The 15,003-nt window shown below is 42.5% G+C and overlaps 1 protein-coding gene across 2 annotated transcripts; it reads left to right on the top strand.

The window, feature by feature from the left end:
• The first annotated feature begins 1,958 nt into the window (after nucleotides 1–1,958).
• IL36B (interleukin 36 beta) lies at nucleotides 1,959–10,927 on the top strand. 2 transcript variants are annotated; one of them, XM_008008421.2, is made up of 5 exons: nucleotides 1,959–1,971; nucleotides 2,512–2,619; nucleotides 4,590–4,729; nucleotides 7,473–7,602; nucleotides 10,914–10,927. In XM_008008421.2, exons 1-5 carry the CDS (start codon nucleotides 1,959–1,961, stop codon nucleotides 10,925–10,927), a joined length of 405 nt encoding a protein of 134 aa, XP_008006612.2. The 2 variants fall into 2 exon arrangements, with proteins under 2 accessions (XP_008006612.2, XP_037850215.1); XM_037994287.2 differs by lacking the exons at nucleotides 7,473–7,602; nucleotides 10,914–10,927 and adding an exon at nucleotides 5,571–5,783.
• Nucleotides 10,928–15,003: the final 4,076 nt, after the last annotated feature.

Raw genomic sequence — 15,003 nt, forward strand, 5'->3', positions numbered from 1 at the left:
CTAGTGCAGCATGCAGGAGACTATGACCCAGGGGAGGCATGTCACATAATGGTTAAGAATAGAGAGACTTGGCTTCTAACTTGGCTAGATTTCTTAGTAGCTGTGTGACTTTGGGCACATTCTGTCATCTCTCAGAGCCTCTGTTTTCTTACATGAGAAATAAAATTAACGGTCCCTAAATAGTTGTGTGGGCACATTGACTCCCACCTGTAATCCTAGCACTTTGGGAGGCTGAAGCAGGGGCATTGCCTGAGCTCAGGAGCTCAAGACCAGCCTGGGCAACATGGTGAAATCTCTTCTCTACTAAAATATAAAATACAAAAAATTAGCCCAGCGTGGAGATGGGTGCCTGTAGTCCCAGCTACTCAGGATGCTGAGGCAGGAGAATCACTTGAACCTGAGAGGCAGAAGTTGCAGTGAGCCGAGATCGCACCACTGCACTCCAGGCTGGTGACAGAGCGAGAGCGAGACTCCATCTCCAAAAAAGAAGAAGACTTGTGTGTGAAGATTAAAAGGTTACTCAGGTAAAGCTCTTACAACTTTATCAGAAACAGAATAAGCTCTCAATATTTGTACAATATAAATGTGACATAGTGGGTATGTATAACTCCTGCAAGGAGTACGGTGATTGGCCTAACATCAGATGAAAACACAGCAATGGCTTCATGCAGTTTAGTGGGTCAAGAGAGCCACACCTCTGCCTCCAAGGGAGACACACCTCTGCCTCCAAGGAAGACCAGTAAAGGCGTTCTCCTCAACTCAGCAACTGGCCTAATCCCAATTTCCTCATTGCTGTTTTCTGATATTGGCTCTGCTCTTATTAATCAGGAAACAGACCAGTCATGCTTGTGTTGCTCCACTGTCACTGATCCAGAGCCTCACAAGACCTTTGGGCCGTATCAGTTTTCTTGCCAAAATGAACACATCCAGGAGCAGGAGAGAATGTTCTTTCCTTGGTCATTAAGGGGACTGGAAGTCCTGGACCAGCTTTTCAGAACACTTACATGCAGCTAGAGCCTTGACTTTGAAACCAGGAACAAGGGCATCTCTTGATAAAGGTAACTTCTACTGCTCAGAACCCAGGTATGCGGAACTTTTTTCATGTCTCTGTTTAGCCTTAAGGTGCCTCTGGGAGTCTTGTCAAAGGTACAGAGTACTGAAGGAGCCAGGGCTGCTTACAAGCGTGCAGGTTGGTGATCTGCTTACCCACTGTGTAGGGACAACAATTGAATCAGACATCAAGGATCCTGAGGGAAGGAGGGTTGTGAATAACTGGTTCTCATTGTGGAGAGTCTGTGATATTCTTGGGGACTGTTCTGGTGCCCTAACTAGAAAACCAGAGGCAGATGACCCCTAATAGTCAAAGCTCCTTGTGGAGCCCACCAGTGGCCATGTGCAGGATCCTTACAGATGTCTCTTTGGATGAGGAATGGAGGAAGATGGGCTCAGTGAGGCAGATTAGCTACCTTCAAGTGAGGAAAAGTGGTGATTAACCTGCTGTGTGGAGGGCTAAAATGGAAATACACACACACACACACACACACACACACACACTCCCTCCCTCCTTCCTCTCAACCCAGAGACTCAGAGCACTAGAAGGTGCCTGTGGTGATGTGTTGGAACGTCCTAACAATCCCAGATGCAATGAATGGAAAGCAGCCAAGACCTTCACAGCCTGGAGAAGCAGGACTATGCCAGCCACAGCACAGAGGGGAGCTTCCATTCAGGGTTTTGTGGCCTTGAAATATGCTGTACCCATCCTTATTCTCAAATATGCATCTGGCAGAGGCTCTCAGGGCAGCTCTCTCTAAAGAATTTTTACAGTAAAATTTTAGGGGGAGAGGAGAAAAAAGCATAACATTTTTCTTCTCTCCTTCTCTCACATGGCCAACTGTTAACAACCTCCTTACCACCATCTGATCTATCTGGTTCTCTTCACAACAGGCTCTGAAGACATCATGAACCCACAATGTAAGTGGTGAATTGCAAATCAGCTTGGAAATATCTCCACCTGACCTCACCAAAGACAATAGGATGGAAGGACCCCTATCATTTGCTAAGCTATCAATGTATTTGCTCTTGCTAAAACACTCAGTTCATAAAACAGCCTTTGAAAATCTCAGGGCATCTAGCTCTTTTATTATAATCTGTATTTAGAATTGCTTGTTTATTTTGATAAGAGGATTTTTAAAAACAACATACTGATAACTGATTTAAATATTATGAGGTTTTGTTACCACCTAGACATTTTATCATTCAGAAAAAGACAAGTCATTAATAGCCTTAGGAAAAGGTGAATCTTGGGACTGGGATTGCACGTAGATCCTTTCAGATGCTTTGATTCACAAACTGGCCCCTGCCCTATTTCCCCTCCATTTATCGTTATAGCCACTACTTCTCAGAGCAATGAGACTCTCTCCAGAAACTCAAAAGCCATTAATACCAGGATGCAACTGGAGTCCTGAAGTTGATAACCTCACATGTATTTTGTCCATTTTTGTCATCTGGCAGGGCAGGCAGCACCCAAATCCTATGCTATTCGTGATTCTCGACAGATGGTGTGGGTCCTGAGTGGAAATTCTTTAATAGCAGCTCCTCTTAGCAACAGTGTTAAGCCTGGTGAGTGACAATCAAACCCACTGTTGCTTCTTGAGGTGATGCCAGCTTCACCAGGAATGAGGCTGAACTTGCACAAGCCTGGCCCTGGACCTCGCCCACGTCTAGGCACCAGCCCAATGGCCACAGGGAAGGTCAAGTGAGAAAGGGCACTACGATTCCCTTCCACAAAGGAAATCCCATATCTAGAAATGAGGGTGTTAAGGGTTGACAGCTCCTCTTACCAAAAGAAAATATCTTCAGATTAGAAGGGCTTATCCATTCAAACAACAGCTAGCCTTCTCCTTGGAGTTTCTCTCCTTCAGGTTCCAACCATTGCTACCTATGTCCTCAGATTCAAACTCCATCATCTTTCCACCACCAAACCTACACAGCTGTCTAAGTTGGCATCCTCTTTTCTAATAATGGGGAAATATTCCTTCTTCCCATCAAAAGTCAGTCCATCTCAGTTTCTTTCTGTGTATCCAGAACTTCAACGTTTAATTCCTTACTTCCCTGCAAATTCCACCTTTGTTTACTGGACCCTTTCTATCATTGTCAGACATGCTGTAACCTTCTCTTGATTCCCACATTTTCCTCCTACCAACACTTTTTCTTACGCCAGTCATAGCAAAACTTCACAAGAGCTGGCTGCATAGTTTGCATTCTGACATCTGGATTACTCTGACTACTCCCCCCAACCTCCTATTTCACCTATGACCTTCAAATACTCAAACCCAAAAGATACTTCTTGGTCCCCATGCTATTTGGCCCTCAGCTCACTAGTGTAATGGACCATTTCCTTCTTGAATACTCTACATCGTCTCCCTTTTTATTTTTTAAATGGAGTCTCGCTCTGTCACCCAGGCTAGAGTGCAATGGCGTGATCTCAGCTCACTGCAACCTCCACCTCCCAGGTTTCAAGCAATTCTCCTGCCTCAGCCTCCGGAGTAGCTGGGATTACAGGTGCCCACCACTGTGCCTGGCTAATTTTTGTATTCTTAATAGAGATGGGGTTTCACCATATTGGTCAGGCTGGTCTCAAACTCCTGACCTCATGATCCGCCCACCTCGGTCTCCCAAAGTGCTGGGATTACAGGCGTGAGCCACCGCGCCTGGCCCATCTTCTCCTTCTATAAGAACATTACTTCTCCTGAGGTTTGCTGGCTCCTCTTTTGCATTTTCCTTTATGACTCTCCTTTGTCTCTGAAATCTCCAAATGATGATGTTCCTCAGGGCTCAGCCAGTCATCATTTACAAGCCCTGTGAATGGGCAACGAGCTGGTCCTTTGGAATGATGAATCACCGCTATGCTCATTCACTCTGCCGTTGACATTTACAACACAGAACTCCTCTCTCAATGGTTTACTCACGTCCTCTTGAGGTCCTCTCAGATACCTCTAACTTCATGTATCCCAAGTAGAACAATGGCTCTGTCTTCTCAAAACCGCTAATGGTCTCTGTTAGTGGCATTTCTGTTCACTCCATTTCCTCAAGCCAGAAATACAGGAGACATCCTTGATTCCACCTTTCCCTCACTCTCCATCCAATCTATTAGCAAAGATTGATAGGTCTACGTGCAAAACATGCCTGATTTCTAAGATAACGTCATCTCTTGCCGGGACCACTGCCATCACATTCTCACTATCCCCCTCTCACTTTATTTGGGTAGCCTCCATCTCATCTCATATTGTGGCCCATGAGATAGAAGCTCCCCACTTTTATCTCACAGGCCACAACTTAAGTGTATGACCACATTTTGCTGCAAGGGTGTTAGGAAATTTTACTTTTCTTTTTGGAAAGCGATGTGTCCTGGTGACAACTGGGGTTCTGTTATTAAGGAGGAAAAACAAAATATGTTTGAGGGGGTGATGGAGGGTCTCTGCCACATGGCTGATGGGAGGAGCCTGTCACTATTCCCTGCCTGGGAGGAGTAATTGAGTGTCAGACCAGAAAGATTGAAATATCTTCTCAATTTTCCTTTGTGTTTCCAGTCACTCTTCATTTAATAACCTGCAGAGACACAGAATTCAGTGATAAGAAAAAGGGTAATCTGGTTTACCTGGGAATCAAGGGAAAAGATCTCTGTCTCTTCTGTGCAGAAATTCAGGGCAAGCCTACTTTGCAGCTTAAGGTGAGTGATTGTGCAGCTAATGAGAGAAGTTCTGTCAAATGGACTTTTTATTTCATTTAGTATGCTACTGAATAAAACTAATATTCTTGCAATCCTGGGTTATTCAATGTAAGGAAATAATTCTGACCTGGCTGATCCCCGAATCTACAAATGCTGCCTTTGGAATGGATATAACACTTCTTTTAATGTCAGAGCATAGATCCTCTGAAAGACAGCAAGTACACTCACAGGAATGTTTCAGAAAAGCCAAAGAACAGTAGTTTCTCCATTCTCAGTCCTGCTTAACTGCCTTCTGGAAATCCTCTAAGATGATGGGATGCTCTCACTAAAGCAAAGGCCAATGCACAGCAGAGGAGACAAAAAGAGATTGTGAATGTGAATTTTGAAGATTACATGTTTATGGTCTGGGTATCATAAGCACATAAATCTTACCAAGGCAATATTGTAGTTATGAAGCTAATCCTTCTGCTATTGATGGAAGTTGTAATGCACAAGCCCACTTGGAGGCTGAGAATGCAGCAGGACTGGCAGGAACCAGCAGACAAATGCATACCCAAAGCACCAAGAGAGAGATTTAAGCCTCCCTCTTTCCAGGGAAGACAATGATGCTTCAAAGAGTCAGAGTACCTTGTGTCAGAGGATCCTGGAGTGGAGCCAGGCTGTGGGAACCCAGCCAGTTCCCTGGTTTAAGAGTCTAATGCCCTGCTTCATCTGCCTTTGTCCCTAGCCTCTGTCCCTCCTTTAGGGGCAGCAGTCCCTCTCCTGTTGTACACTCAGGGCTGAGTTACTTTAGCTTCCTCCTCCCACCCTCCTCTCTAACAAGCCTGTTTTCCACCCCCAGGAGAAAAATATCATGGACCTGTACATGGAGAAGAAAGCACAGAAGCCCTTTCTCTTTTTCCACAATAAAGAAGGCTCCAGTTCTGTCTTTCAGTCAGTCTCTTACCCTGGCTGGTTCATAGCCACCTCCTCCACATCAGGACAGCCCATCTTTCTCACCCAGGAGAGGGGCATAACTAATAACACTAACTTCTACTTAGATTCTGTGGAATAAATCCAGCCTAGGCTGTGGATAGAGAATCAAGCTGTCAGAGTCATCTTAACAGACCATCATGTGACTGAGTTCACCAGCACTTCAGTCCATCCATAGCTTACCTCATTATTACCTTCCAAAAGCCACCTCCTCCTCCAAACATCCATTTCTGTACCAAGACCCTCACTTGAATTTCACTATCCTGGATTGAAACCTAAGAATCATTTTCCATTCTTTCTTGATCTTACCCCACCATCCACTCAGCTGCCATGCCCAGTTTAGTCAATCACCCAAATGCTGCTTCATGCAACCCTTCTTTCCTATTCCTTTTTCCAACCCATGATGTAGAGATGTGGATTCGTGACATTTTTGTTCATACAACTTTTTCAATAAAAGAATAGGATGCATTAATTTTTTACGTGTTTATTATGAACATTCTACTATGTACCCCAAAAATAAAGTGAAAGAATGGGATGAATGTGAAATTAAGAGTTTGCATGTCTTCATAATCGTAATGAATTCTTAATGTCATTAGTTAATAATTTACCAGTGTATACACTTAACCCTTGAGCAACACGATTTTGAACTGCACAGGTCCACTGAAACACTGATTTTTTTCAATAAAAGTTACACCAAATGTCCCTGCTTCTCCCGCCTCCCACTCTAACTCCTCCACCTCTTCTGCCTCTCCATCCCTGAGAGCAAAAACAATCCCTCCTGTTTCTTCTCCTCAGTCGATGTGAAGATGATGAGGATAAAGGCTGTTATGATGATTCACTTCCACTTAATGAATAACAATAATATGTTTTCTCTTCCTTACGAGTTTCTTATTAACATTTTCTTTCCTCTAGCCTACTTTGTTGTAAGAATACGTCATATAATACATATAACATACAAAGCATGTTAATTGACTGTTATATTATTGGCAAGGCTTCTTCTGGTCAACAGTAGGTTATTAGTTAAGATTTTAGGAAGCCAGCAATTACACGTGAATTTTTGACTGTACTGCTACTCCCATGTTGTTCAAGGGTCAACTGTACTTTGGTTAAGATAAGTTGCTAACCATGGAGAATGTAAACCAATCCATATTTTTAAAAATCATTTATATTGGTTTTAATTTCTTTCAGACAACTTCTAGAACTGGATTTTGTTTTTGTTTTTACTTTATAAAGTAGCTGGAAGAAGCATCAGCTATGACACTTTCTTGTTATTATTCATGTTTTCTGGAATTTTGTTTGTATACATTCAATCTATAGCTCTTTCATAGGGATACTTTTAAGCCAGTTGTCCATTTTGTGAGGGTTATTTTAAGTTTGTAATATAATCTGCAAATTCACTAACGAAGTACATGTAGACTGCAATAAATAAACCATAATATCCTGAGCATGAACATGAGCATAACAGGCTCTCTTCTCTCATGAGACCTTGTCCTTCTTTGCACATGACAAGCAGGCATATTGGGTCTTGCAATGGGCACCGATTGATAAATTCAAATTTCTCAGCTAGGCATAATTTGTCCCCAAACCTATGCTTCTGGCATTATCTCTCATTTCTTCAGTGCCCCCTCATTCTGTTTGGGATACTCCTTGAACCCCACCTTACATGCTGTTAGCAGACATTTTACTCCAGTCATTACCATGCAACCAACTTTGAAACGGTGTAACATGGTAGTGTATTATCTCAGCAACATTGAACATTTCTCTCTTCCAGCTTCAGGCCTCCCAAGATAACGTAGGGAAGGACACTTGCTGGAACCTAGTTGGAATTCACACATGCATAAACCTGGATGTGAGAGGGAGCTGCTGCCTGGGAACCCTTGACCAATGGGAAATGGGAGTGGGTGAGGAGCAACTTCTCTTATCCGTTCCACAGGTGGACAGTTCTGAGATGCATTCATTCTTCATGGTTCCTCAGAGGTTCCCAGCAGTATTGACACATAATCACCCATGGCAGGGCTAAGTTCAAGAACACATCCTGAATTGACTTCCCTTATTTCCCTGCTTCAGTTTCCCCAGCCCCTTCTCATGTTTCCTAGGGTCACTTGTCATCCTCTTGCATGCAAACCCTTGTCTCAGGCTCTGCTTTCTGGTATAAACCCAGGCTAAGACAGATTCTATCAAAACCAACTTCTCTTCTCTACTCCTCCAACACGTTGAATTTCTTCCCTCTACGTCCCTGCTCACGCCTTTGCACACATCTCAAACACTTCCATTGCTGCCTATGTCTTACTAACATCCTAAATCCCTTCCAGCTGTTTAGGGGACTCTCCTCATCTCCCCAACCAAAGGCAACTGCAGACCTCTGTGAGGTCTGTAGCATTTTTGCCTTCTCATGGAACATTTATTTTCTTAGGCTTTGTGCTATAGCTTCTTCTCCTTGTCTTGGCCCATTTGCTGTCTTCTCCTCAACCAAATTCTAGGTACATAGAGGCAGAAATTTGTCTCTTTCATTTATGAACTCCCTTTATATACCAAATCTTCCCTCCCTCTTAGCAGTTTCTCAGAATATATTGTTGAAGCAAATTAATTTTCATTTAATGTATTAGCATCTTCCCATTAATACCAAAGTGTGTCAGGGAGAATCTGCATTATCATGGCCGGGGCAGCCCTCAACTTCAAGAAGGGTCCAAGGAACTGGAAAGCTTCTCAAAGAAAATGGAGAGGAAAAACATAGAAAGGCTGCTTAGAAACTTCCCTGTCTCAATTCTTCCTCCTTTTCCCCATAGGCCAATATGGCCCCAGGGGAATGCGATGATACAAGGGCATCCACTCGGGAGGAGATGGCTGCAGAAATGAAACATAACTGAGAGTATCCCCAGGAGCTTCTAGCCAGTATCCTGTGCCTCCCTCTTGGAGGGCTCGGTGCATAGTCTGAGGGTTTGCACTTTGTCCAAGCCTTTCCCCATATGTATTTATGCATAAGCACAACAGCATAGGGGCACAAGAGAAGGAGCCCAGGGAAATTCACCATTGCAAATGTTTTCTCTGACAAGATCAGGACTAAGCACAAGATGGCCTCGAGGATGGCCATGAGAGACTTGCAACAATGTACTTGGATACACAGTACATAGATTTTCTGAGAAGGGCTGCAAAGAATGTGAGTTCTGTAAATAGCTAAATGTATAGAAAGAATCTATAGGAAGATGGTGGTGAAAAACACAATGTGATCCTGGACTGTGCTTATAAATATCAGCTTCCCAGCTATCCCAGGGGTACTGAACATGAGCAAGAGATAGACAGCCAGCCCACCTTACATCGCACCACCTGTGCCCTCTGCCAGAGGAGTGAGAACATTGTGGTGGTGAAGGAGGAAGAAGAGGAGGAGAAACCACAGAAAGACTCAAGAGGTGTCCTCAGATATTTTATTTGCTCTCCTGGATCCAGGGATAGGATGTTCTTTGCTTAAATCTAAGAACCACAGGAGAAGGCACGGGACAACAGATTTCTGTTCAATCTGTATTAGAAGGCACTACCCAAACAATGTGGGTTTCCTAAACCTTGCAAGGAGGTAGGCTAATTCCTTGTCTATCTGTAGTATGGAAAAAATAAGGCCAACACACACACACACACACACACGAAATAGAATATCGATAAATGGAGAAAGAGCATGAGCAGTGTTATTCCCCCTGTTCCAGTCTCTGAAGCTCTAGTTCCTATGACCTTTTTTTTTCCAGCCTGTGAGATATTCTAATATTCAAAGAGATGTTGATGCTTTTGTTGCTTTCTTAAGCAACAGTCATGGTCCTCAGGCCCAGGACTACTGAATGGTGGGTTTTTCACAGGGTGGTAGAGAGTTTACCATTGTGACACTCAAAGACAGTTTGTCCCCTGAATCTCTTCCATTCAGAAACCTGAATGCAAGTCCGTTTCAGAGATCCTTACACACTTCCACCCATCCTTTCTCTTCAATTTCCATCAGCATGCATATCTGCCCTGCCCTTTCCTCAACTTCAGTTTCCTTTATTCTTCAGAAGAGAAAATGTAAAAAAACTCTATAACCTTGCAACTGAGAATCTTTGTCTCTCACTTAGGTCAATAAGTTTATTTTAACGTTGTTGATGATCTAATGTGAATTAGGGGCAAGAAAACAACACTTGGGTTGTCAATAAGAAAGAAGGGGAGATAAATATGCAGTTAAAGAACAGATCAGTTAACTACCTTATTAGTTTGAGTAGCTTACAAGTAGATTTCTGATTATAAAAAGAATACTTCAAATTCAACTCTAGGCCATATGGTTGGGAAGTAACACCAGAAATAAGTGAGTAAACTACATGGAAACCCATAATGTAATTCTGTTAATGGATTTCTCCTTAACTAAGGATGCAATTAAAAAGGAGACAGAGACTAACAAAGACTGTGCAGTTGACAATATCTAACAGCAACCACCAAAAGATCAAAAACCATACACTGATGTTCTCTATTGCTTGTACAGTTTAGCAGGTTAAATTTTGCAGATTACAGCTCTAGTTCTCTAAAATCAGTTTTATCTACTCCTATAATAGCAGTATGGCCATAATAAAAGCCACATCTAACTGACCAAGGCCAAATCCACTAGTAAAAGCTTCTTTGAACTCACCATGTAGTTTGAACCCCAAACAACAAAGCTTGTGTTTATCTCAAAGGAAGTGTCAGGATCAATAATTTGAATTATTCAACAAATATGTTTTGAGCACCTATGCTGTTCTAAGTGCTGGGGACATAGTAGTAAACAAAAAGGGGAAAATATGGCCATCCTCATGGAACTGACATTAAACTTTGAAGGTTTGTAGGTAACAGTCCCTCCTTCCAATCCCCATCCACGTTCAAACATTTAGAAACTATGTTGATGCCAAAATCAAAATCGTAGCAGTGTCTTTATTATTGCTACAGCTGGGTTAGGGAAGTGATAGGTGCCTCTTAGTCTTTCGGGGCCTCAGTCTAGACTTTTGGGGCTAAAACCATGCCCACCAACTCTAATTTCATTTTCTCCAGCCACTGTAATAATCCGTCACTCTTCAGCAGAACCAAGTGAGTAAGGCTAAGTGGAAGGCAAACTCCAAGCTGCTCCATGCAGCCTCAGTGTAGAATCTGCCCTCTTAGTCCCTACTCAATTGGTGGTTTAGCAAATGTCCACATCTTGCTAAACCTAGGAGATACTTCTCCTCTCCTGCAGGTAGAGAGAAGTGAAAAAGTTCCCTTCAACATCACCATCTTACAAAGAAGGACAAAGGCTTCCCATCCATGTGGACCAACATAGGAATGCCAGGAAGGACATGGAATAAGAGGAGGAAGATTCCCATCTCTTCAGTCTTTGAGTGGGTTTGGTATCAAGGAAATGCTACAAATGGAATAAGCTGCAAACTTTTTCTCTTTTATTGGGTTCCGGAGAGTTTGTAAAACAAGGACACTATCTATTTTTAAAGAGTTGGTAAATCATACCTATAAAGCTAGAGAAGGTCGGAGTCTGTTTAGAAGTCAATTTGGACTACATAGCCCGTACATGTGTTTTGTCCAGTCCTTAAAGTGTCTTTTAAAAAATTGTAAAGTCAAGGTTTTCATGAAAAATGGGAAGATCAGACAGTATTACTCCTGAATTCCCACAGAGCAACAAGCTCCTAGAGCTCAGTCTGTTATTTCTTTTCTTGATGTATAGGGGTTAAGTCCTGTGAAAGAAACAGCAGAATTATTCAAAATTATTTACATAATATGCAATTATTCCCTAGAGCATGAGAAGAGAGAAAAGCTCTGTTTAGTATGTATAACTTAAAAGAAACACATACGATTAAAAGTAATTGAAAGACATTTCTTCCTAAAACTTCTAGAATCTTACGCTGGTAAACTAAACTAGTTTTTCCCATGTAATCAAGTCTATGTGATATTATTTTTATAGTATATTATTTTTCTTCATCTATTTGCCTTTAGCTCCCATGTGGGCTGCTCTTTATCTACCATGGGCAGAACCGTGTATTTCCATTACTATGTAACAGGATCCCAATGAGTCTTTTTCTCCCAAAAGATGCAGCAACAAAAAGTTAGGGATTATAGCCATGGAAAAGACAGTCAGTTATTTCTTACAATGGAATAGTAACAGTCTAGGCCTCCTACTGCAGCCACCAAGTAGCCACCCTGGGTATCCACTCTTTCATCCATTGATTTGCTCAGCGCCACACCTAGTTATTGTATCAGAAAATTTTCAAGCATACAGAACGTAATGGGGACCACAGCGTTTGAGAAACATAACCGCTGCTAAAACTACTTTCTTCACACGCTGTTCACACTTTTCACTTTTAAAAATGTTAATTTTTCAGTTATTAATACGTCGATACATTCATCTTGAAATAAAGTTAAAACATACCAGATAAATCCAAATTCTTTCCCCCCAGATCCTAGTTCCTCTTTCTCCACCCCAATGGTAACCACTGTTTTATGTTGGTGTCACTCTGGCTATTTCTTATGCATTTACATACTCATAGGCTCCACTGGAAGCAATCAATGTTGTTTTATGTGTGCCCCTGTGCATCTGTATGTACATGTCCGTGTGCGTGCATGTTTCTCTAACTGAAATAACAAAATACATATTTTTCTCCAACTTACTGTTTTTTTGAGACAGTCTCACTCTGTCATCCAGGCTGGAGCACAGGGGTGCAATCTCAGCTTACTACAAAGTCCGCCTCCCAGGTTCAAGTGATTATCCTGCCTCAGCCTCCCAAGTAGCTGGGATTACAGGTGCCTGCCTAATTTTTATATTTCTACTAGAGACAGGCTTTCACCATTTTGGCCAGGCTGGTCTTGAACCCCTGACCTCAAGTGATCCACCTGCCTCAGCCTCCCAAAGTGCTGGGATTACAGGTGTGAGCTACTGTGCCCAGACCAACTCACTTTTTCACTGAACAATGTGTTCAAATATCTGTCTACTCTGGCATGGATGGCTGTCTCGTTCCTTTACAGGTGCTGCAGAGCACCCAACAGAAAGGTTTTACCATCCTTTGTTTAAGCATTCCTTCATGGATGGAGAGTTAGGTTGTTCCCACACTTTGCTACTTTTTTTTTTTTACAAGCAATGTGGCAGTGAACATTCTAGTGTATGCCTTCTGTGCAGACATGCAAGAAGTCTTTTGCGGCCTTTGGAATAGATAAGTGATAGCTGAGAAAAAAAATAGATAAATTTATTGCTTGACCATGGAGTAAGTGCATTCTTTATTTTCCATAGATACTATCTGCCCTTGGATGTGGCTTTTCTAACTTACACTTCCAGTGGTGTTTTCATTCTTCCCTGCCATACATTTTTACTTTTTAAAAATTTAAAAAGTATTGTTGTTCTAGCATATAAAGCAGGGGTTTCCAACCCCTAGGCCATGGTCCAAAAATTTTTTTAAATTTATACTTCCAATGGTGTTTTCATTCTTCTCTGTCCAAAATTTTTACTTAAAAAAAATAGTTTTAAGTATTGTTATTCTAGCATATAAAGTTTCCAACCCCGAGGCCATGGCCCATGGACCATTAACAGTCCATTGCCTGTTAGGAACCCGGCTGCGCAGCAGAAGGTGAGTGTCAGGCGAGCGAGCATTGCTGCCTGAGCTCTGCCTCCTTTCAGATCAGCGGGGGTATTAGATGCTCAGAGGAGCATGAACCCTATTGTGAAGTGCATGTGCAAGGGATTTGTGTGTGCACTCCTTATGAGAATCTAATGCCTGATGATCTTCTAAGAACACCCACATCCCCAGTCCATGGAAAAAAAAATGTCCTCCATGAAACCAGTCCCTTAGGGACCACTGATATAAAAGATAATTTCTCACTGTTATTTTCATTTGCACATACCTGATTACTGATTAGTCCTTCAGTATTCTGCACTGTCCAGTCTGACCTCTGACATCTGACTTCTCCACCAAAACCTTTCTTCTGAGCATCATCGGTGACACCCTTGCCTGTTTCCTGATGACATGGGCACTCTGCTGTCCTAATGTCAGTCAGCACTAGGCACGCTCCACTGCTCCCCCACATCTTTACTTGCACATACCAGGGATTCTGCAACAAATCTCTCTGGGCTTTCCTCAGACTCACTGACATTTTCTTCTTACTTTCAGTTACTGGCTCCTCATCATGTGACTTCTTGTAGTTGAAGTTCCTCAGAACTCATCCTTGAATCCTCTTCTCCTTTATACTGTTTCGCTGGGTAACACTATTTGTTTCTTGAACAGATGTATGTGGATGTATTAGATCATGCTGCTAATAAAGACTTACCCAAGACTGGGTAATTTATAAAGGAAAGAGGTTTAATGGACTCACAGTTCCACATGGCTAGGGAGGCCTCACAATCATGGCAGAAGGCAAAGGAAGAGCAAAGGCACATCTTACATGGCAACAGGCAAGAGAGCTTGTGCAGGGGACCTCCCATTTATAAAACCATCAGCTCTCGTGAGACTTATTCACTACCACAAGAATACATGGGGGAAACTGTCCCCATGATTCTGTTATCTCCACCAGGTCCCACCCTTGACATATTATTACAATTCAAGGTGAGATTTGGATAGAACCACAGCCAAGCCATATCAGTTGACCATTTTATTCCTGGCCCAGAACCCTCCTTTAAACTCCAGATATGCATTTGTAGCTACCAATGTGGACCGTCTCTGAACTTGGAAATTGAATACATCCTAAGTAGAATGCTTGATCCTTCCACAACCGGCCCATTCCCACACTCAGTTATCTCCATCTCAGTTACAACAGAAACCTAGGAGTGATCTTTGATTTCTCCTTTCGTTGAAGTCCTACAGCCAACCTATGAACAAGCCTGTCTCTAAAGCAGACTACCTCCAAAATATGTCTTGAATCTACTCATCTCTCTTCAACTTCCTTGTCACCCACCACTGAATGCCAGACCACCACCAAGGCTCATCTGAATGTGGATCCACCTCCTGCCCGGTGCCCTTCATCTACTGCTGCACCCATTAAATTCATTCTCCATGAGACAGCCTGGATTATCTCTACCAATGGAAATCTTAACCATGCCAGTCCAATGTTTAGACCCCTTCAACATTTCCATTTGCACTTGGAAGAAAATACAAAGTCCTTATCATCATTTACAGGCTTGCCTGGATGGTCTGGTCCCGGCCTCCAATCCCTCTTCCAGATAACTCTTTCTTTCCATCACTACCTTCAGTTATTCCAATCTTTCAGCTCTTTGAACATGCCAAGTTCTTCACAGCCCCAGGACCTTAGCGTATCCTATGTTCATGCACAGCCTTTTACCTGTATTAGTTTAT

The sequence above is a fragment of the Chlorocebus sabaeus genome, chromosome 14, assembly GCF_047675955.1.
Source record: "Chlorocebus sabaeus isolate Y175 chromosome 14, mChlSab1.0.hap1, whole genome shotgun sequence".
Taxonomy (NCBI): Eukaryota; Metazoa; Chordata; class Mammalia; order Primates; family Cercopithecidae; genus Chlorocebus; species Chlorocebus sabaeus.